The sequence below is a fragment of the Nelumbo lutea genome, chromosome 1 (genome assembly GCF_056320005.1).
Source record: "Nelumbo lutea isolate HS-2025 chromosome 1, American lotus-T2T, whole genome shotgun sequence".
NCBI lineage: Eukaryota > Viridiplantae > Streptophyta > Magnoliopsida > Proteales > Nelumbonaceae > Nelumbo > Nelumbo lutea.
The window spans coordinates 74,429,886-74,452,487 of record NC_142684.1 but is presented as its reverse complement, the minus strand read 5'-3'; the positions used below and the strand labels follow the sequence as shown (position 1 = coordinate 74,452,487).

Sequence of the window (22,602 nt, the reverse complement as noted above, 5' to 3'; positions counted from 1 at the left end):
CCCTAGATCATGACACCAACATAAAGAAAGCAGGTTCAATTGGAATTAAGGGAAAGAAATGTCCTAGTTTCATGAGTTCTCCTTCAAGCTTAAGTATTAGTTCATCACAGAACCTTGATAGGAGACAAAACCTCAAGGAAATCATTGATAAAGATCAGAAGCTATGAATAAGAGGTTTGTTTCTGTCTCAAGTTCAAACTCAACATGTTCAGATCAGTCTTCTCCATCAGCTTGTGACACCATTTCCCAGGGAATGCTTCATTGCACATGGAAAAGTGGAGTTCATATTGTATTCTAAGTAGAGGATCAAAGGGAGGTTTATGTAGCAAAAATGTGGGTTGTTGAATCATCAGATGACAAGTCCCTGGATTATATGTACACATTCCATTCAAGAACAGATGGCCCAAAGGAACATGTGACTTGTAGTGTGTCAGATCTTGTTGGTAAAATGAAGGTTTCCAGTTCTTTCAGTATTTGCTCGAACAATTCAAAACTCATAGAGACCGAGTTTGTCTTGTTTGGTGCTAATGAAAACCATTTTCGGGAGATGGAAATTTCAACCCCTCCTCGCAAGTGGAACAGCAAGTTTCCAAAGAGGGTTGCTGATGTATTGGGGACAATCCATCCTTCCAGAGACAGATCTTCCACCAAATTCGGTGTGCCAAGCTCCATACTTGAGGATTTTGCTTGGAAGCCATGCCAAGATATGTTCAGCAAGCTTAATGCATCAAGTAGAGCTAACCTACTACAAAGCCATCTTTTGCCAAATCTTGAGTTGGCTGCCATTGTTGTGAGAGACTATACCAAAGATGATTGTGAAGAGGCAACAGTCGGAGGTTGGGGCTTGAAATTTCTCAAAAAAAAATGGATCTCAGTAAATTAATACTTCAGTAGAAGCATCTGTTTCTTCAGAATGCTGCCTAGATAGTTTCGTGCAAAAGAAAACCAATTGTTCAAGTATGCATGTTCTACTTCCAACAGGAATTCATGGTGGTCCTAGGACAAGAAATGGTGGCCCTTCTAGTCTTAGTGAGAGATGGAGATCTGGTGGAGACTGCGATTGTGGTGGCTGGGATATAGGGTGCCCTCTCACAGTACTCAATAGCAGAACAAGCATGGAATACTCAATAGCAGAACAAGCACGGAAGAGGTTTCACAAGGAAGTGCACAAGGGGAATGCAAATCATTGAATCTATTTATGCAGGTCCGTAATAACAGTTTTAAGCTACAAAAGTCAACAAATTAACACCATCAAGTAGAAAAGCCCAAATAATAGCATTCGGCAATAAACACTAAACATTGTAATAGAATAAAATGGTAAAGAGGAATCACTGCCGCCGCCGGTGATTGTATTCTCTAGAGAGTACAATCACTGGTGGCGGCTGGGATATAGGGTGCCCTCTCACAGTACTCAATAGCAGAACAAGCATGGAATACTCAATAGCAGAACAAGCACGGAAGAGGTTTCACAAGGAAGTGCACAAGGGGAATGCAAATCATTGAATCTATTTATGCAAGTCCGTAATAACAGTTTTAAGCTACAAAAGTCAACAAATTAACACCATCAAGTAGAAAAGCCCAAATAATAGCATTCGGCAATAAACACTAAACATTGTAATAGAATAAAATGGTAAAGAGGAATAACTGCCGCCGCCGGTGATTGTATTCTCTGGAGAGTACAATCACCGGTGGCGGCTGGGATATAGGGTGCCCTCTCACAGTACTCAATAGCAGAACAAGCACGGAAGAGGTTTCACAAGGAAGTGCACAAGGGGAATGCAAATCATTGAATCTATTTATGCAGGTCCGTAATAACAGTTTTAAGCTACAAAAGTCAACAAATTAACACCATCAAGTAGAAAATCCCAAATAATAGCATTCGACAGTAAACACTAAACATTGTAATAGAATAAAATGGTAAAGAGGAATCACCGCCGCCGCCGGTGATTGTATTCTCTAAAGAGTTCACGGTGAGTCAGTGACTGTGGTCTGTGAGGTGCGAGCCTGACTGAGAGAGAGAGAGAGAGAGAGAGAGAGAACTCACCGCCGTCGCCGGAGTTGTTGCACGGGTGAACATTCGCCACCTCGCCGGTTGTGGCTACTTGAGAGTGTGAGGATGAGAACTGTGGAGTGTGGAAGATGTGGAGATTGGAGAAGAAGGGTTCGGCTGGAAAAAAGAAGGGAAAGAGACAAAGAGGGGTACTCGAACTCGACTAGAGTTTTTACTTAGGTTTAATTATAGGTCGGGCTGGGCTGGGCTCGGGCTGGGCTATTTTGGCAAATCCCAAGCCAGGCTCGAATTTATTGCGGGCTGGGCTTTTTGACCCGAGGTTAAGCCTACGGGCCCATATACCTGTTCAAGCCTGTCCGGGGGCCGGGCCGGCCCGTCAGGCCACCTGGCCCATGAATAGGTCTATCCAATACATACCGTTGGGACCTGAAGTTGCTCCCCAACGACATTCATTTCTATGTTGCGTCCGGCGTTGCTGGAGGAAGCCATGGAAATTGAAGTTGCAAAGTTTGGTGGAAGAAGGCTTTTCGAAGCTTTCCACAGACGGCGCCAATTGATGGTGCGTGATCTGGTCACTCCTAGCTGGCAGCGGCCACGCTCCTAGCTGGCGACGGACGAGATACCTGTGAGGAAGAAGGATCTCCGAGGAGCTCTCCCGGCGGGAATACTCCAATGCTTAAGTTAGTAGCAAGAAGAGAGAGTTGCAGAGCAAAAATGAAAGGGCTAGAGTGCAGATCACGCAAGTTACCTTTGCTCTTGGGGGTCAGAGCTCTTATATACTGATGTCCTGACAAATCAGGTATAATCGCCTCTGATTCTCTGCCGCAACCGTTACTTGCTAGGGCTGACCTGATGGGCGCAGGTAACAGTTGTAGAGTACGGCCCTGCCAAACAAGGGACACCTCTCAGGGTTGGCAGGCACGATGATGCCTGGCGAGAGACGTGGGCGCAGTCCCCATATTTGGCAGGTACGATTGTCAGGTAGGAGATCTTCCTGTGATATGCCAAGCTGCTCTGCCCCGAGCTACCCTATGCCGAGCTACTTCTACCTGAGGTGGCCTACTTGAGTTTGGACAGGTGAGTTTATTCTTAGGAGGCTGCCGAGCTCAATCCGAAGTGCCTTCAGCTCAGGAAATTCCCGTCTTGTGAGAATCTTAGCTTGGAGCGCTTCCTACTTGGAAGAATCTTAGCTCGAGGTAATCAGAGTGTCATCTTGTAGCGAGCTGCCACGCTGGATCTTGGCGGACTAGTCGCGCTGAGTTGTCACTTATGTTGAGTCACGTCCAAGTGTCCTCTTATGATGAGGTCGGGCCAAATTATCCTCCATCAGAAACCATGTGGGGATCGACATAGATACCCTCGTCTCTGTCGCTGTGAGCAATGTGACCTCCTTGGGTTTGGTGCTCAATGGTGGTGACAAACTGCGTACGTGGATTGATTACAACGCCAACTCCAAATACTTGCAAGTTAGGTTGGGCAAATTAGGAAACATGTTCGTGGGCTTGAGTTCTTCTATCGGGAATTCTTCCCAGATCACAACCGTTCATTCATGGAGCTTTACGTTGGAACTTAGAGAGGTAGAAGTGGTGGTGGTGCACGTTTCGAACAGCAAGCATTCTTCCCATACCATAGCTGTTCATTCATGGAGCTTGGATGTTCTTGTCCGGTGCTTGGAGGTATGTTAGAGATTGAAGCAGTTGTTTGCCTCTCTTTCATTTTCTTGAGAAAGAAGATGATGAACAGTGTCCAAGTGTAATTTTGATAATTTTAAAAGTTTTAAATTGCACATAAGGTCACGTGATATACATAATTAACGGTCCATTAACGATAGGTACTAGATTGTCGCAAAATGAAAGTTCGGGTACTAGATTGTTAGGTTTTAAAGTTCGGATACTAGATTGTTGCATTTTAAAGTTTGGATACTAAATTGGCACTCGACCTAAAGTACAGGGTACCTATCGAGAATTTTCCCTAAATTTATATTAGATTGGGTTTGATTAAGCCAATATCTGGTCCATTGATATAAGATAGGAATATAGGCATCAATAGACCGGATTTGGATTGAAACGAATCTAAATTAAAACGAATTTGAACAAATTAGATGGTCAAGGCATTAAATTAGACCAATTCAAAATAATCCAAAATATTTATTGAATTAGATTGAACCTGATCCATTTATAATGAACTCACATTGAACTGGATCGGATTAAACCAAATCCAGTCCAATTGACACCTTTAACAACAGACAATCATTCAGACCAAACAGTCCAACCATTGACCTGAAAACTGGTAGCCAAAACAATTCTGGTTCCCAGTCGGGTTTTAAAACATTGATTTACAGTCAAACTTGAAACGTCTACACCAAAAGTGAGCAACACGGTGATAATTCAGGAGGGTCCGCGTCTATCAATCCGATTGATTTGTGTTACCCACCGGCTGACCCCATGCACGGCGAGATGAATCTGTACCCGGATCTGCTGGATGCCTGCTCCCTGTGTTCGCACACGTTTTGCTTTCTCCAAATCCCGTTTCGAAAAATGTAATTCCGTTTCTCCATGATCATCGCTGGACGGAGATAAGATAAACAAACCATTACAGACCAGATCCATTGCCGTATTACTGTTATCCACCATCACTCTGTTGCCTAATGTCTTGTCTGCAATGGATATTGGTTGCAATATCAATGTGGCCTATTAGTATCGATTACTAATATATATTAAACTTAAATATATATATATATTTTACATTTAATACTTGGCCCATGTTCGGTATATTGGTTGCAAGTTGCCACAAAAAATCACACCTCAAAATATGTTTTATTTTTTCTCATGTCTTTATCGCCAATTGAACTTTTGAGCATGTGCTTTTAATGCAATTTCTAAGATTTTTATTGATTTTCCTAAATGATACTGTTACTTACGGCCCCATTGATTGTTGAGAAAGGATGAGATGAGATGGGATGAGAAGAAATTTTTTTTTTCTCAATCCTATCACCTGTGTTTGGTGGTTAAGACCAATTATCCTACCAAACCTGGTTCCAGTGTTTGATTGCTAAGAAAATTTTACAAGATGATTGGATTCATTCCATTTCAACAAATCCATACAATCTCCAATTCCACAATACAAGACCTATTTTTTAAATGGCATATTACAATAATATTTTAATTAAAAGCTCCTATATATTAAATATATAACTTACTTGTAATGTTAATATAAACGGTTCCGTCAAACCAGCCTATTCTTTAATAAACTAAAGAATAGGGGATCTGGGTTGTAGAGACCTATAGGGCACCATGCACAAACCAACATGACCCATTCTATATTCGCTTGGAATGGGCATCACAAATTAAACTCATGAAGGCCTTAATCAAGAAAACACCCATGAATCTCTCTGTTTTGTAAAAATCAATACAGCTCGGCAACCCAAGTCTTCTTCATGTAAATAACTCATTTCAATGGTCAAAACTAACCCAAGACCCTATGCTATGGATAGCCACTAGTTTATGGAATTTTCTAAGATACTATTCCACAAAAAGACATAACTAAAGTTCTACCCATAAAGCACAGTCATAATTAAAAAATGCTATCCATAAAGCAATACAAAGGAAGAGATGACCCACTATACATGTCGGGTTCCATGGTAATCTCAGAATAGAAGGGGAAGAAATGAGCAAAAGTTTAAATTCACTCCAAGTTCTGATCAGAAGACAAAATCATGATCGGTCACCTATTTACTTGTCATATTCCATGAGATTGTAGTTAAACTTATTTATATTCTTTTGTTTACTTTTATGCTAATCAGATAAGAAACAAGCAAAGGAGATATGCTCATCTGGTAACTGATGTTTTGGCCTGTATAATCTATTTTTCTTGACTCGTTTATAGTGAGCTTTGGGGGCTGTTATTTCTGGCCCAACCAGAACCTATCCTTCGAACTTTGAAGGATTTCTTTTTGGATCTTACAATTGATCCTTGTAATCTAAAACCTATCCTTGGAGCTTTGAGGGCTTATGAAGTTACTAGAAAAAAAAAAAACAAAAAAAAAATTGTTGTTGTATGAAGTTATTGCTTTAATAAAGACAGAATCAACAGAAAAAAAAAAAAAAAAAAATGTTTGTAGATGAAGTTACTAGTTTCACTATCCACCCATCAGAATAATTGTTCCCTAGTAGCTCCTTGTTTGTTTTGGGGCTTCTTACATTAAATTTTTTTTTTACCTGCATTCGAACAATTAAGGCCCCATTTTCTTTTTGGTAAGTTATTTATTTGGGTAAATGCAATTATCTGGGTATGTTTTTCCTGGGAAACACACCCAGGTGAGTGCATTTACCCATGTTCTTTTATTTCTTGGTAAATAAGGTAACGACCATTTTAACCTTAAAAATCTATTATTAAAAGGGGCATTTTTATCACATTCAAGTGTTAGCAAATTTCCTCTAGGTGGGAAAGTTATTTACCCACCTATGAGTAAGTGATGCCCAGCAAAATAAACTTTCCTTGATCCCCACATAAATCTGAAAAATGAACATGGGATTCTTGGTTATTCCACTCTCAAAATCCAAAAAAAAACACCCCCTAAGTGATTTACTTCGAAAAACATTTCCCCCTCTTTTTCTACATCTTTTTAAAGTTGAATTCGGGCATTTTATGTTTTAAAGAGAATAGAAAGATACTCTGTTCTTACCGCTTTTTGATAACAAATTGAAGTAATGATTGTCTATGCTCTTTTAACTTCTGTGGTTATCAATCTTAGCCTGTGCATTTTATGTTTCACATTGTATTCTATACTGAAGAAGCAGACAGGTAATGTTAATGCAAAAATACATTTCAAGGTGTTTTTAATTTTTCTGGTATGACAACTTCAAAAGAAAAATGAATAAAAAAAGAACACAGAAATCCATGGTGACAGATGTTTATTCGACATTTGTTCTGATCCAATGAAACAAAAAATGACGATGCAACATATATAGGGTACGTGGTACCTCAGGCTAAAAATCCCCTACTTGATTTGCTTGAGATGACCTGAAACAAATCAAAAATAAAACGCCAGATTTGGAAGAGGCAGACACCAGAAGCCAGATGTGGAGCTCCGACGTTAAAATGAACGCAAATGGCTGTTAATATAGAAGAACAACGCCTTGAATGGTACATCAACCATTTTCTGGCAATGAAAATTGGTCTGGACGACCAGGGATGAAGGTAGACAACGATGAGATTTGAAGGGGGAGCTCATTCAATGAAAGAAGACAATAATGGTTAAAAAATGAATGCAAATCACCAGAGGATGCAAAATCCGAGCTTTCCTTCGAAAAAATCATCAGAGATGGCACCGGCGAGATGACCGTTGGACGACGTGTGATCAAAAGATGACACTCTGGGTTGGCGCTCTTGACATTATTTTCTCACAAATGGCTTTTTTTCCTTTCTCAATGGGGTTTCACCATTTTGGTGCGACCTTATGTATCGAGTTTTGGGAACCCACATCCCAGATCTTTCTCTTCCCATCCCATTTTTTCCTTAAAAACAAACACTTGGAAAATCGAATATTCTTTAAAGATTTTTTTCTTTTCAACCCTTTCTCAGCAACCAAACAGATCATTAGAACTTCCAATTTATCATGCAAACGATTACAACCAATCATAAATTTCTTAAACTACCAGATAATTGACTAAGTCACCCCTACTTTGGTGAGACATAGTATCTTTTATACCATTTTTTATTTAAGAAACGATATTCACCAATTTTCTTTACTTTGTCTAGCCGAGTTTACTCGTTCGTGGGGAGGGATGAATTTCAAAACACAGGAAGTGCACAATCGACGGTATATACCTCGATGGCGGAGTCCCTCGTTAAAAAGTAAAAAACCAAAGTCATCTCCTTGCAACTTTACCCCTCTCCTCTTTTTCTTTCTCTTTCTCCTTGCCTACGAGGAAAGCAACTCGTTCCAATGCCTCTCTTGCTCTTTTCTTAATCAAAGCAGCTTCTTTTACTCTTCTCCGCCTCAATCCTAGCAGTAGCTGCAACTTTACTTATAGAGACAGCAGCTATGCGAGCAGAAGCAAGAACCTTGGTGGATTTCTGGTCAAATGCACGCTTAACGGAATTGTCCCACCGTGATTCAATCGATTCAAACCTCCATTCGCAGAAGCAAGAACCTTGGCGGATTTCTGGTCAAGTGCACGCTTAACGGAATTGTCCCACCAATCGATTCAAACCTCCGTTGAACAGATTGAAGTGGAGGAGCCGAGCAACAACGGTAGTGCTCAAGAATGGAGACTGGGTCTTGGGAGCAGCTAGGCGTTTGAACGACTCGGGTGAAGTTAGAGAGATGAAACTGATCTACTGAACCGAACCCTTCTCTCTCTCTATTCTCTGTTTTCTCCACTGTTCTTATTACTGATATTTGCTCCTTGAATCGAACTTTGACCTCTTTTGCAGCAGTGACCTTTTGGATCGAAGACGAAGGATTCAGGGAGAGAGAACTCTCTTCTGTCTCCATTATCTCTTATTCTTCGGTATTATCGATTGAGAAATATAGATACACCCGATAGACCGCTAGGGGCTTATCGAGCGAATCAATACAATTGTTGTTTTTTAATTTTTTTTGCAATCGGTATAAAGGGTTGGTTTAGATCTCCTCTACCCCTGAACCGGCCAGACCTCTATATAGAGGCGTATCGGAGAGTCCCGAAATGATATATATTGACTGATACGGACTGATATGTATCATACTTTGAACTTTTATTAGAAGCAGAAGATATATATATATATAATGATAAATGACGAGATGCAGATGCCGGTGCGGTGCTGCATACAAGACACAAAGAGAAGATGAGACAGTAATGTGATGACTAATGAATTTTTCAAATGGGAGGGAGAGAACGAGCAAACGAACGAAAGGCAGCATACAAGACACAAAGAGAAAGAGAAATAGAGAGAGAAACATTCTCTCATTTCGTTCCTTCTGTTTTGATATATAGATGCAGATGCCGGTGCGGTGCTGGAGATAATCAACTTTGAGACCACTCTCTCACCCTCTTGTGATTGGCTCAACCATAAATGGGTATTTGCAGAATCACCTCTCCCGAAAAGGGCATTTTCAACATAAAAAGGTAAATTGGGTATTTTTGAAGTTTATAACAGTCACTAATAATACATGTGAACAGGTGACATTAGTCAATTGTCAAAAACAATAGGGATATCATTAGTCAATTTTCAATCAGTGGGGGTACACTTAGTTAAGTAATTTACCCGTATCTAAATCCAGCAAGTATAAAAGTTTAGAACCCAGAGGATGGGAGCACATGAGGAGGCATCAATGAAGTTACAGAAAGCAAGACATGAGCAATGTTCTTAAGACAATTCCAATCAGGATGAGATCTTGCACTGTCAAAAAGAAGAGATTCCAACACTAAAAAATATGTAGATTTAACTACTTTCTCATCTGCAAACGGGAGTGCGGGACATAGTCCTTCGAAAGTGCTGAGCAATTCTACATACTCCTTCGAAAGTGCTGAGCAACTCTACGCCCTATTTCAAAGGGCCAATATGATGCCTAAACCATTCCTTTCCGATTCTCTTTTTTATTCGTCATCTCTTATTCTATGGAAGAGAAAATGGCAAAATAATTCGCAGCCAGGCATGTGGGAAATTATTCACCCAGATGAGAAATGATGTCTAGAATAGAGATGGACATCCCTGCCTTTTTTCACTTTTCCCTAAAAACGAAAAGCGCATCGAGTGAACGAAGAGGATGCTTCAAAAACTTGACCACTAGTGCTTCATGAGATTACGGATGACATATGGTAGAATGCCTCCATTGTTGAAATATTCCAATTCCACCTGCAATCTCAAAGTGAGCAAAGGTAGACATAACTTATCTGTAGATAGTCAAAGTCCAACAGTCAAGTAATAAATTAATAACCATAGTCACTAATTAGAAATTTGGAAGTCCAAGGGGCAAATCAGGTGAATGGATATTTGTTACAGAAGCAATGGTTTTGGAACTAGCCCATCAAGACACATGCTCAGAAAGTACCTCTGTATCAAAGCGCACTGTGCATGTGAAAGATTTGCCAGTATCGGTCACTACAGTAACATCCTGACCAGGCCGTATCTCACTAATTTTGCTTGGAAGATCAATGGTGTAACGCTCATGACCTGTCAGACCCAGTGTTTCTGCATCCTCACCAGGTTTGAAACAGAGTGGAATTATACCCATCCCAACCAAATTACTGCGATGGATTCTCTCAAAGCTCTTGGCAATAACTGCTTTAACTCCCTGATAGAGAAAAAGGAATTAAAAATAAAACAGGGAAAAAAAAGAGAACACAATCCGGTGATCACTAGAAAAAGAACAGAACAGACAAGAAAAGATGTCACTTTATAGAGAGAATAATCAACTTACCAGTAACATGGGGCCTTTGGCAGCCCAATCTCGAGAGCTTCCACTACCATATTCTGTTCCAGCTAGCACAATTGTATCTTGACCAGCAGTCTTGTACCTCTGGGAACACCACATTGATGACATCAATTTAGCGAATAACAAGGTATAAAATTGTCATCACCCGAGATGCACTGCAATGTAATTCTTGAGGTTCCCCAAAAGACAAAAAGAATAACAAGGGACAATGTAGATGTCTCAAACTAGAATTAGTATCTATTATCTGCTTTGCCAGCAGACCTTCATGTATGGATAAATTCCAGAAAATAACAAAAATATGACCAACTAGACATCAGCCTTCACAAGTCAGACATCTAATGAAACACAAACACACAAAACCTCTAATGAAACAATAATAAATAAAAGGAGGCCCCTCCCACAGAAGGGCGTTCTGAGAGTCCTGTTTCACTGATCCAGTTCAGAAAATTTTTAACCCTCCAACCTATGAAAGTAACAAGTAGAAGAAAAATGGTAAATAAAGGCCATGCTTTATTAAAAAATTGAAAAAAGAGAGAGGGCAAAGTGCCGTTATGTTAACCAAGGCTGCTAAAACAGACAACTGCAAGAAATCCAATCACAGCTCCTGTTAGAATGGTGTAACAAGACCTAAAAAAAGAGTGTACAAATGCACTGTTCATAGATGAATTAACTAAACATATCCAAGAGGAGGCCCCATGGTGCTTGATGTTTGCTGATGACATGGGATTAATTGATGAAACTAATGAAGGATTAAATGCAAAAGTATGTTTATGAAAAAGCACATTAGAAACAAGAAGTTTTAAAATAAGTAGGACTGAAACAGAATTTGTAATGTAAATTTAATAATAATAGGAGTGTAAAACAGGATACATTTGGGATTGGAGACCAAGAGATAACTCAATGTGACCTCTTCCATTACATTGGTTCAATAGTTCAAATTGAGGAGGATGTCACTCATAGAACTAGAGCAAGATGAGAAAAATTGAGGAGTGCATCTGGAGTCATAGGTGATAGGTGAATACCACTTCGGCTAATAGGAAAATTCTATTAACCGTTTGTGAGGCCAGCTATGTTTTATGGAAAAAAATGTTGGGTAAGTTAAGAAACCCCATGTCTAAAAAATGAATTTTCCAGAATTATGTATGCTTAGATGAATGAGTAGTAAAACTAGAAAAGATAGGGTTTGAAATGAAATCATATGAAGGAACCTAAAAGTAGCTTCAATAGGTACAAAATGATAGAAAGTAGTCAGAGGTGATTAGTTCATGTGTATAAAAGACCATCTACAACACCCATTAGAAGAAGTGTTCTGTTACAAGTTGAAAGGGATAGAAGAGCTAGGGGCAGACCGAAAAGGACTTGGGTTGAAGTACTAAGAAAAAAGCTCCCATAATTTGACGATGGATATGAAACTGAACAGAACAGAATGGAAAAAAACAGGATTCATATAGCGGTATAGCCAACCCCATATAGTTGGGATAAGGCTTAGATAATGATGCAAGGTGCTCATATCACTGGACTCACCATTGCTGCATCAAAGACATAAAGTTTCTCCCCAGTTGGAATGTGAATTGTCTTTGGGCCAACTTCTCCATTCAAGAGTTTGTTAACTATGCGGATATTAGCAAAAGTGCCCCTTGCCATCACTTCATCATTGCCACGACGGCTTCCATAAGAATTGAAGTCCTTGTGTTCCACTCCATGCTCAATAAGGTATTTGGCAGCAGGACTGTCCTTGTGGATGCTCCCTGCAGGGGAGATGTGATCGGTTGTAATACTGTCCCCAAAGTTGAGCAAACAGTAGGCATCCTTCACTCCATGAGGACCAGGTGGCTCCATGGTCATGCCCTTGAAATACGGGGGCTCATGAATATAGGTTGACCTTGGATCCCATGAGTAGAGATTGTTGCTTGGGACTAAGAGTTGATTCCACATTGGATTCCCCTCTGTAATAGCCTCATAGGTGCTCTTGAACATACCAGACAACACACTTGATCGAACAACCTGTAAAACATTCTAACAAGCTAATCAGGGTTTGATTCACTGGATAAACCTTGGTGAAAAACATTCCTAAAATTGAAGGATCCTACCTCAGCAATTTCATCAGTGGATGGCCAGATATCCTTGAAATAGACAATCTTCCCATCCTTCCCTATTCCAATTGGTTCCTTATCAAAGTCAATATCAACCTGTAAATAGAATTTCAGCACCAAGCATCACTTAGCATATGACAACAGTGAACAGGTCAAGTACAAGTATCAAAGTAAAAAATAATGGACAACAACTCTTGATAAATGTGGTTTTGAATTCTGGATTTCACCGTCAAAGAGCTCTACTACATGATCTAATTAGCAGTTTTAATTTCTAAGGTTCAGATAGGACTTCTGAGCATGTTTGGAACAACAAACAAGTGCTTCACTAGCAATATCCAAGCTTTTTCCCAAGACATCAACACCATCTGAACTAGAACAATCTCTGCCAAATACCCATATTTCTCAATTATGGAATTTCCTCTAAAAGTGGTCCAGCTTTTATATATATATATATATGTATGTGTGTGTGTGTGTGTGTGTGTGTGTGTGTGTGTGTGGTAAATCATAAGTTTCTAGCAGTCCACCATGCAATAAAAATGAAGAACAAGACAACATGTGAATAGCAATCTGTCCAATAAATGGCCCAAATAACATCAGTAGTCACTTGAAAAAGTATATGAACAAGAACTACAAATTCAGATGCATAAATAGAAGACATCTGATTTAAAATGAAAAGATAATGGAATCTAGGCATGATATGCTTGACACTGCACCCCCCCCCGGTATTTGTAAGTAATACCATTTTACAACAATTAAAGAAAGAAAATGAGGTCATATATCTCAATGAGATTAATTTACATACCGTGCCAACAAGGGCATAAGCAACAACTAAAGGAGGTGAAGCAAGGTAATTGGCTCTTGTCAAGGGATGCACACGACCCTCAAAGTTACGGTTTCCAGAAAGTACAGCAGCAGCAATGATGTCTGCAAAGAACAGGAAATTACATTAAAGTAAAAACCCATTACTTAATTGTGTAATAAAATAAAAGAATAAAAATGAGAAAGAATTATGAAGTTATAAGAAGAAAGTGATTAAGACCCATAAAGCACAAATAATAAATCTAAGCAATTTTATCTTTACATTGGAAATGCCTATCCTTTTGTTCAGGATAAGTTTTTGTTTTACTATACTCTGATTAGTTGGCAAAGAGAAAAGGAGAACAAAAAATAGATAATGCTACCGTTTTCTGAGATTGCAGAAGCAACTGATTCATCAAGTTCTCCAGAATTCCCAATACATGTTGTACAACCATAACCAACAATATGGAAGCCTTGCTGATTCAAATACTTCTGAAGACCACTACATAGAGCAACCCAGTACCACATTTCAGTACTAAAAAGATACACCATAATAAACATAAAACCAATAATATATTTCTTTCACAAAGTTTCTGCTGTTTTATATAAGTGCCTTTGAAACAAATATTTTGTGACAACCCCTGATCCTGGAGCGAGACTTGTTTTAATCCATGGCTTAACCTGGTAAATGCACATTTAAGACAATCATCAGGACAAGCCCAAGCAAGAAAACCTTCATCTGAGAGTCCTAATTTATGGTTAACCTGACTCAATTGTGCCAAACTGTGGTCAATACATTATGACAAAGTTCCAAAACAAGAATGAGGTATTAGATGTGAAAGATCATTACTGACCTCCAAACCAAGTTCATAGGCCTTTTTGGCAACAAGACCAGCCCCAAGCATGACACTGGGGTTTGAAGTATTTGTGCAGCTGGTTATGGCTGCTATCACAACACTACCATGTTTGAGCTCTGCAGGTTGTCCATGGAATGAAAACTTTGCTACTTTGTTTTGTGACTCCTTTGGTACAGAAAATCCCTGAAAAATAGGAATTATACATAATAAGCAGTTAGCAGCCAGATGCATATGATAGACAAAAGAATCACATGAGAAAACAACAAAAAAAAAAAAAGACAAACAGCTAAAAAGATGACTAAAATACTGGCTAAAAGATAGCCTTTTCCATGTATCCTGCCCAACTGATTATATCACTTATTAGGATATACCTACTCATACCCAAATTAATAGTATTATGTAGTTTTGTATTTTTTTTCCAACTAGCACAAGGAGTGGGCAACATGAAAACAAGCTGAAACATCAAACTTGAAGACCATGAACAAACTAGATCATCAAGCATCAATTTGGATGCATATGGAAATGTCTACAGCTCACCTTGAATCCAACTTTGTTATCCAGACAAGAACGCCAATCAGCCTTCATTTCCTTCAAGGGAACTCGGTCATGGGGGCTGTGAAAAGTATCAAATTTTCCCATGAATTGAAGATAGCAGAATGGGATCCAAAGAGACTACTATGCCCAAGTACATCAATATTGAACATACCGTTTTGGTCCCGAAATACAAGGTTCAACATCTGCAAGATCTAATTCTAGGTAGGATGAATATACTCTTTCTTGTTGAGGCTGGATCATGGAAAGTTAGAAACATATCATGTTTATTGCACATAAAACTGCCACTAAACTGAATATTCAGAGAGAATAAAAAATAATTCTACCTCATTATAGTCAACAAACATTTTGTTTGCACGCAGATATGCTTCTACCATTGCCACCTAATGGATAAGAGAAGACAGTTACCCTTTTTTTTTATCAATAGAAGACAGTTACCCTTTTTTTTTATCAATAGAAGACAGTTACCCATTGGTGTAATAGTTTCAAATTTTCATATTGCTTTTCCTTTTTACATGTGTATTTGGGGTGGGTGGGGGCTAAATACTCACTGTTTCATCACTTCTTCCAGTTAACTTAAGGTATTGCAAAGTGACATGATCTACAGGAAAGAAACCCATGGTTGCTCCATATTCAGGAGACATATTGGCAATAGTAGCCCTGTCAGCCAATGATAATTCACCCATACCCTCACCTAGAGTAAAACAACAATTCAGACCATTGGATACAAATGAAAAAATAAGAATGGCTGTTCAAATTCAGTTTTATGGTTATTGCAGTTACCATAGAACTCAACAAACTTGCCAACAACACCATGCTTCCTCAACATTTGTGTAACAGTCAAAACCAGATCAGTAGCTGTGACACCATTGCGCAATTTCCCAGAAAGTTTGAATCCAACAACACCAGGTAACACCATGCTCATTGGCTGCCAATATCAAACTAATGCTTAAGATGCAAGATTATAGTCAAAATAAAACATACAGATATATTTGTGCTTCTATTTCAAAGATAAGGTTTTAATAGCAAATGAAAGACATGCTATGATAAGACATTCAATAGTGTTAGATTCTTGTTGATGGGCCTGCATATGAGCTGAAAGCATCAACATGCACACAGATGCATGCCTACATGTAGAATTAAAAAATCATGAAACAATATACAATATGCTTTTTAACAATTAAAAAACACAACATCATTATAGCTCATAAAATTTAAAAAAAAAAAAAAAAATCAGTACACAGTACACACTAGCCTGGAATGCACAGAATATCTACTAGATATAAAGATAATAGGTACGAAACTTCCATTGGAATTGTTCATGTTCACTGCTGACAATAGTCACAAGATAATATGACACTTGTTTATCAACAGTTCCTCTAGCAAATGTATTTTGTTGGGGGAGGCTGCAACTCACGCCTCTCCGAGGGTTGTATGAGCTTTCAATCTCAAACCTATTTATGATCTAATAAAATTATCATCATTTATCAAAAAAATAGTTCCTCTGGTAAAGTCCATATATAAATGCATGTGCTTCCAGTGCAATGAAGAGCTCCAAGATTCCATTTAGTCACTGTTATTAGTACAAGTTGTTGCCATGTAAAACTGAAAATTTTATCAGGCTTCAATCTCATCAAGAGATAAACAGATTACTCCCCTAACACATTTTACCTGTCCAAGCATAGCTGCCTCTGCTTCAATTCCTCCCACTCCCCAGCCAGCAACTCCTAACCCATCAATCATAGTTGTGTGGGAATCAGTTCCAACCACACTATCAGGATAAAGTATGCCATCAGTGTTGAAAACAACACGACCAAGGTATTCTAGATTAACCTGAAATTTCATCAAAGTAAGCAAATTATTCAACATAGAATAAAGTACAAAAATATAGCATTCAATGGAGAGAAGGCAACAAAATTCTGAATTTCAATTAATTGTTTTTGCTATTTCCATTAAAATTAGTTGAATATCAAAAGAAAACGAGAAGAATAAAACTATGGTGACAATTAGGTACAGCAACCTCAAGTTTTATGAGGAAACTAAAGGTAGAAACTGTTTCATGTAAGAAAGAAAATATGATGCAAAACTCCCTTACCTGGTGCACTATACCAGAACCAGGAGGAACAACAAGCATGTTGCTGAAAGCAGTAGATCCCCACTTAAGAAAAGCAAATCTCTCCCTGTTTCTTTGGAATTCTAACTCCATATTCGACTGCACTGCATTCTCCGATCTAGCTACATCGACCTGGACTGAATGATCAATAACAAGATCTACTGGAACCTGGATGTAAGATATTATTTCAGAAGAAAGTGCAAGAGTTATAGAAGAAGGGAAAAGAAAAGAATACCAGGGAAAATGGAATGCAGAACTCTAGGCGGAGATACAAAAAAGTTTAGTAATACAGTGTATCCCCATAAATTATATTTATCAATCAAATAGCAGAAGCATGTACATGCACACACCAAAAGGGGATAAAAGAAAGAAAAAATGAGAGTGGTTCTCCACCAAAAAATGTAACTCTCAATTCTATCAGAAATAATTTACATGTACCACATGTAAATGAAAAAAAAGAAATGATGAATTTATTAAGGCAGAAAAAGAAAGCAAATGAATTTGTACAAAACATATTTTTATTCAGACAAACATATGGAGAAACTGTATCAGTGTCACTTATGTGTTCTTCATTCTTTTTGGGCCTTCCTGGAGAGAAATATATTGGATGCCTTTTCTTTTCTTTGAGACCTACCGAATATCTAAATGCTACGGGGTATGAACATATTAATTATGGAAAATAAAACATACCAAAGGGTTAATCTTGTTAGAATCACCTCCAAGCTTGTTCATAGCATCCCTCATGCTAGCTAGATCAACCACAGCAGGTACGCCAGTAAAATCCTGAACAAAAGAACAGAAGTTACAGAAATTGGCAAAAGAAAAAAGAAAAAAAAAAAACATAACCAAGACTGATGTGATTATCAGCCACACAATCTCCACCTGCAATAGAACACGAGCAGGCTTGAAGGGGATCTCAACTTGCTTAGGAGAGGTGTTCTCCCAGTCAATAATCTTCTCAACATCTTCCTTGGTTACTTGAAAGTTGTCACAATTACGAATAGCTGACTCAAGAAGGATCCTGATAGAATATGGTAATTTATCTGCAATGCAAAGGAAACATGAATTTATGTTTTTGAAAGTTGTAAGATGTTGAGTAACTATTGTTGAAGATCTCATTGCAGCACACAATAGCTATGTGACCGTTGACCAAAGGCATGCTTTAATGCTCCAGAAAAGGGGAAGACAGGACCATTCATGCAGAGCAAAAGAAATGAGCAACCAGGAAATCCCACAAATCCGATGAAGAATTTACAAGGAAAGAACTATGTTCCACAAAGAACGAATGTTGATAATGCCATAAGTTCAGTTCCCAAATTAACAAATCAAAGAAGTTTAGTATACAATAAGCATGATAATCAGTAGAAGATGGAGAGCCAGTACTTACGCAGTTCAATCAGCCAAAAGTTGGACACGACTTACCGATTCTGGGATCATTCAGAGCAGGTAGGCTGTAAAATTTTCCAAACTCGCCACCCCCAGGCTTGGGAAGACTGGTTAAGATTCCTTTGAACGCGTTCTCAGAAGCTGGATCATTGGGATACACAATCAGAACTTAAACCGTTACCTCCAGCACCGAAAAACTAAGAAATGAGTAATGAACACACCGAAGCTTTGTCTATATTATGAATAGACAACCCACAAACAGGAAAAAAAAAATCCTCAGTCAGCATATAGAAATGCTTAGTTCAGCACACAAAAGCATGAAGCCTTAATACAGTTTTTTTCTCAGGACGTGGGCCCAATTGTCAAACATGATTTAGAGCACTAATATGCATTTCGTCCTATAAAACCACTATAACCAAACCTGGTCGATAAAAAAAAACGGCCAATTAATAATTTAGATACGAAAATTGATCAAAACTTTGGGTATTCAAACAATACGAATACAAAAAGGCCAATGTAAATTCTTCAATGATAAAAATGATACTTAGATTAATTCACTACTAAAAAAGTCAATTGCAGGCTTTGCAGCCTTTGTAGAATCAATCTACAAAAGAAATTCATTAATCCAATACTAGTCCGTTTCCCATGATCAGCATAAAAAAATGGTGAAGAATAATATAAAGCTGCAAATGGAAGGTTCATACCCATAGTAGCGATTTTGCGCTGGAAGCGTTCGATCACAGGGGCAGCAGTCCTAATCTGAGCCCTAAGACTAAGAGGAGATTTCCAATCAAATCCGTGGCTCCATCGAGGGGCCGAAGAACGAAGAGATAGAAACGCAGAGGAGAAGCTGAGGGATCGATATTTGGTGAGAGAAAGAGAGGATTGAAGTGGTGAAGCAGCAAGGGATGTTCTAGAGAGAGACGAAAAAGTGGAAAGAGAGGAAGAGAACCGAACCCTGGAAGCTCTGATGAATGCAGCTGAAGAAGATGCGGCTATATACATGATGACAGTGAATCAAAACAAAGAAGATAGGATTGGGAAAGGATCAGAAGACGTTGTGCAAAGGGATAAGTTAGAAAACAATAAATTTCCAATAATGGAACTAGAGGAAGCTCGAAGATACACTCAACAATCTCCAAATAATGGAACCGAGCGCTTTGTGACTTCTGCAAATGACCACTGGACTCACAATCCTGTCAAGAAGTTCCCTTGCATTCATACGCCTCTTCTAATCTTCGTTGCATGCTTTGTATATTATTTCCTTCAAGACGAGCGAGCGAGAGAGACAGAGAGAGGGAGTGGGGCGTGTGGAAGGCACTGTCACCTAGGGCTGCGCGCCAGTTCTAGTTCTAGAAAACGGGACCGATTGAGGGCTTTGGCGTTTTGCAAATGCCATCACGCATCCCCTTTGCATAGTTCATAACCTATTAGATTATCACACGTGGCATTCCATTTGATGATGGTTGTAACGTGGGCCACCTCTTTTACTGGGACCAATCACCTGGGCTTCTCCTCTCCCATTTGTTATGTGTGATGACCCGTATGATGCGCCCGTTCCCGTCGAATTGTTTGAGTTTGACTGCGCTTTCCTCTTGACTTAGAGTGTGTAGCTTATGCACAGGTGTCAATGAGTGCTCGATTATCGGACTATCCGACCCAGGATAGTAGGGTCTAGGAGTCTGGGTCATGGGTTAATTTTTAGCAAGTTCCAAAATAACGGGTATATCGGCCTGTATCCGTATTTTTTTCATGTTTTTTTATTTTCTTTTGAAATTAATTATGAGAGGCCGGTTTAAGGTCGATCTACCCCCTGAATCATTCGTCGACCCAAAACATCCCCTATACGTATTGGCTGGTACACATTGATACATGATGAAATTTTGATCCTTGGTTTTGGTTTTGAGGAGTCCGAATCTACTCTAATAGAGTGAGCCTCACAACGATCTCATAACATGACAATTCTTGGCACCTCGCGTTTTAAAATCTAGATTATTACATAAAAATTGATGAATAAATGACAATGATTGTTAGTACTTAGGCTACTAGAAGCCTAAACTAACTATTTCATATATAAAAAGATTGAAAGCAAAACTCTTGGTTCAAAACGTCCAAGATTGAAAGAAGATTATTACAAGATCATCCAAAAAGTTCAGGATAGACTAAACATGCTGGAAAGCAAAATTTCTCTCTCAAGCAGCTGGGACTACTCTAGTTCAAGCTGTACAACAGGCCATACCATCCTATAAAATGGGGGTAGCCATCATGCCATCAATAGTGGCTAAAGAAATTGATGTTATAAATAGAATTTTTTGCTGGAAACATGATCATAAAAAAAAAGGGGTCCAACTCATAGTCTAAACAAGTTGGAGGTTTAGGTTTGAAAAGGAGTAGAGATTTTAATTTTGCTTTGTTTAGCAAACAAGTGTGGCGTTTAATGAACCATAGAAAAGCATTTTGGGTCGAAAATATTAAGAAGAAATATTACCCAAACAATAGCATCAATTCAGCAGCCTTAAAAGCAAATCAATGAAGCTGGTGGAGACAAGTTAAAAAGATAGTTAACAAGCTCAAGACGGATAGTTGTTGGGCAATTAAAGATGGGGAGTATGTGTATGCATTTCAAGATCCTTGGGTGTGGATGGTATACCAATAAATAACTAGGCAGGAGAATAATTTACAAGTGAAGGATTTGTTGGATATAAATAGTACATGGAATATGTCTTTGTTTCATCAACTCCTACCTGCAAATCAAATCCTACATGTAGTCCATATTAATCCATGCAGTTCACCAGATGCAGATACTCTTTTGTGGAAACATAGCCCAAATGCCAAGTTTACAACCAAGGCAATGTATAAATTCCTTTAATCAAAATTTGTCACCACAGCATCAATTTCACCAGTATGGAAAATGATTATGGAAGGTTAAAGTCCCATTTCGGTTTCAATTGTTTATGTGGAAGGCTTGTTGGGAAGGAATCATGGTATCTGAGAAGCAATGGTACCTCCGGACAAAAAATCCACTCACATGTGTTTTTTGCAAGGAGACAGAGGAGTCAAGCACTCATTTTTCAAGTGTCCATTTACTAGAGTAATATGGCTCCAGGCACAAATAGGCATCAATCCACACAGCATAACACAAGGTCCATTCATCCATACGATTGAACAATGGATGAAAACTAAAATTGATAAGCTGCCAAAAGAAACTCAACACTATTATTGGGCCACTCTCACTCTCATGATAATGTTGAGACGATTAATCTGGGAAACTAGGAATGACATCATATACCCTGGTGCTAATCCTAATCCTCAGAAGATTCTATCTCAAATTTCTCAGTTTTATATAAACAACTCAAGTTGCGTTCCTCTACTTCTAGCACAAATTCCGTGGACAGATGGGGCATCATCAACTGATCAATTCTTGATCTCTGTGGATGACTCATTTATGCCAATTAGTGGCAAAGCAGATGTTGGATACATAATCTTAACTCGTGACTTTCAAACAATTGCAGCGGAAGGCAGGAAATGTTTTATACAGTTGGAGTTGAAGATGCAGAGCTAAGGGGACTCATACAAGCTCTACGTCATGCCAGAAGGCTGTGTTTCAAAGGTGTTTGTATTCTCAGATGCAGAAGCCCTAATCAAAAGAATCAAGGATCGTACATTGGATAATCCTTGTCATTTCCACATACGGATGGATCAACTATGGGAGCTATGGGACTCTTTTTTAGCTGTAAATATTCAGCATATAAAAAGGGGCCTAAATATTCTAGCTCATAAGTCATAATTTAGCTTACTTTGCTTGTAAAATTAAGAAAGACATAGCATTTGTTCGTCACAGCTATGTATATATTGAACCTATAGATGAATGAATCTCCTATGTTTTGCCTTAAAAGAAAAACTATTCATATATTGTTGGACTTTGCATGTTAGATGCATGGATCCACAGGTAACCAGAGAAAGTTGGGGTTTTGACTTTGTCATTTGATTGTAAAGGCCGATAATGAGAGTCTGAATCTCCTGCCACATATCATTACAGTCATATATAGTGATGAAGGAAGATTTGGCCTGATCTCGTAATTACGCAACACGTGGCAAAGGCAACAGCTCGGCGCAACAGTGCGCCCAAGGTGCGAGCACCATAGAGAGGAACCAGCGGTTCGAACTCCCTACTAGGAGCTCGAACTCCCTACAAGGAGCCCGAACTCTCCCTTAGGCCCCGAGCCAAACACAAAAAGCAGTAACCCGAACTGACCTGCCCCATGGCAGTTCGAGACACACCTCTATCCGAACTCAAGACTTCACCTCGCTCCCACTCCGGCACTTCACCCCCAGGACGCCGAACTAAACAACCGTACCATGCCTAACAC

The 22,602-nt window shown here is 38.9% G+C and overlaps 2 protein-coding genes across 2 annotated transcripts; one reads left to right on the top strand and one right to left on the bottom strand.

The window, feature by feature from the left end:
- Positions 1–331: 331 nt before the first annotated feature.
- On the top strand, positions 332–1,190 carry LOC148875379 (uncharacterized). Its single transcript, XM_088964311.1, has 2 exons — positions 332–836; positions 925–1,190. The coding sequence occupies exons 1-2, from the start codon at positions 332–334 to the stop codon at positions 1,188–1,190; spliced, it is 771 nt and encodes a 256-aa protein (XP_088820437.1).
- Positions 1,191–9,191: 8,001 nt separating this feature from the next.
- On the bottom strand, positions 9,192–19,630 carry LOC148875378 (aconitate hydratase, cytoplasmic-like). Its single transcript, XM_088964575.1, has 20 exons — positions 18,937–19,630; positions 18,269–18,373; positions 17,729–17,889; positions 17,537–17,629; positions 16,829–17,014; positions 16,405–16,566; positions 15,517–15,661; positions 15,285–15,427; positions 15,060–15,116; positions 14,888–14,967; positions 14,719–14,794; positions 14,179–14,364; positions 13,938–14,005; positions 13,708–13,826; positions 13,329–13,450; positions 12,524–12,622; positions 11,958–12,437; positions 10,419–10,517; positions 10,050–10,292; positions 9,192–9,853 (listed from the first exon to the last, which is right to left on the bottom strand). The coding sequence occupies exons 1-20, from the start codon at positions 19,235–19,237 to the stop codon at positions 9,785–9,787; spliced, it is 2,994 nt and encodes a 997-aa protein (XP_088820701.1). The 5' UTR covers positions 19,238–19,630; the 3' UTR covers positions 9,192–9,784.
- Positions 19,631–22,602: the final 2,972 nt, after the last annotated feature.

Excerpts from the sequence above, each read along its gene's own strand:
- LOC148875379 (XM_088964311.1), top strand. The coding sequence starts at position 332 with ATGTGGGTTGTTGAATCATCAGATGACAAGTCCCTGGATTATATGTAC. Across the intron at positions 837-924 it reads TGAAGAGGCAACAGTCGGAG|ATAGTTTCGTGCAAAAGAAA; the intron begins GTTGGGGCTTGA and ends AATGCTGCCTAG.
- LOC148875378 (XM_088964575.1), bottom strand. The coding sequence starts at position 19,237 with ATGTATATAGCCGCATCTTCTTCAGCTGCATTCATCAGAGCTTCCAGG. Across the intron at positions 15,662-16,404 it reads AGGCAGCTATGCTTGGACAG|CCAATGAGCATGGTGTTACC; the intron begins GTAAAATGTGTT and ends TGATATTGGCAG. Across the intron at positions 14,968-15,059 it reads TGTTTGTTGACTATAATGAG|CCTCAACAAGAAAGAGTATA; the intron begins GTAGAATTATTT and ends TCCATGATCCAG.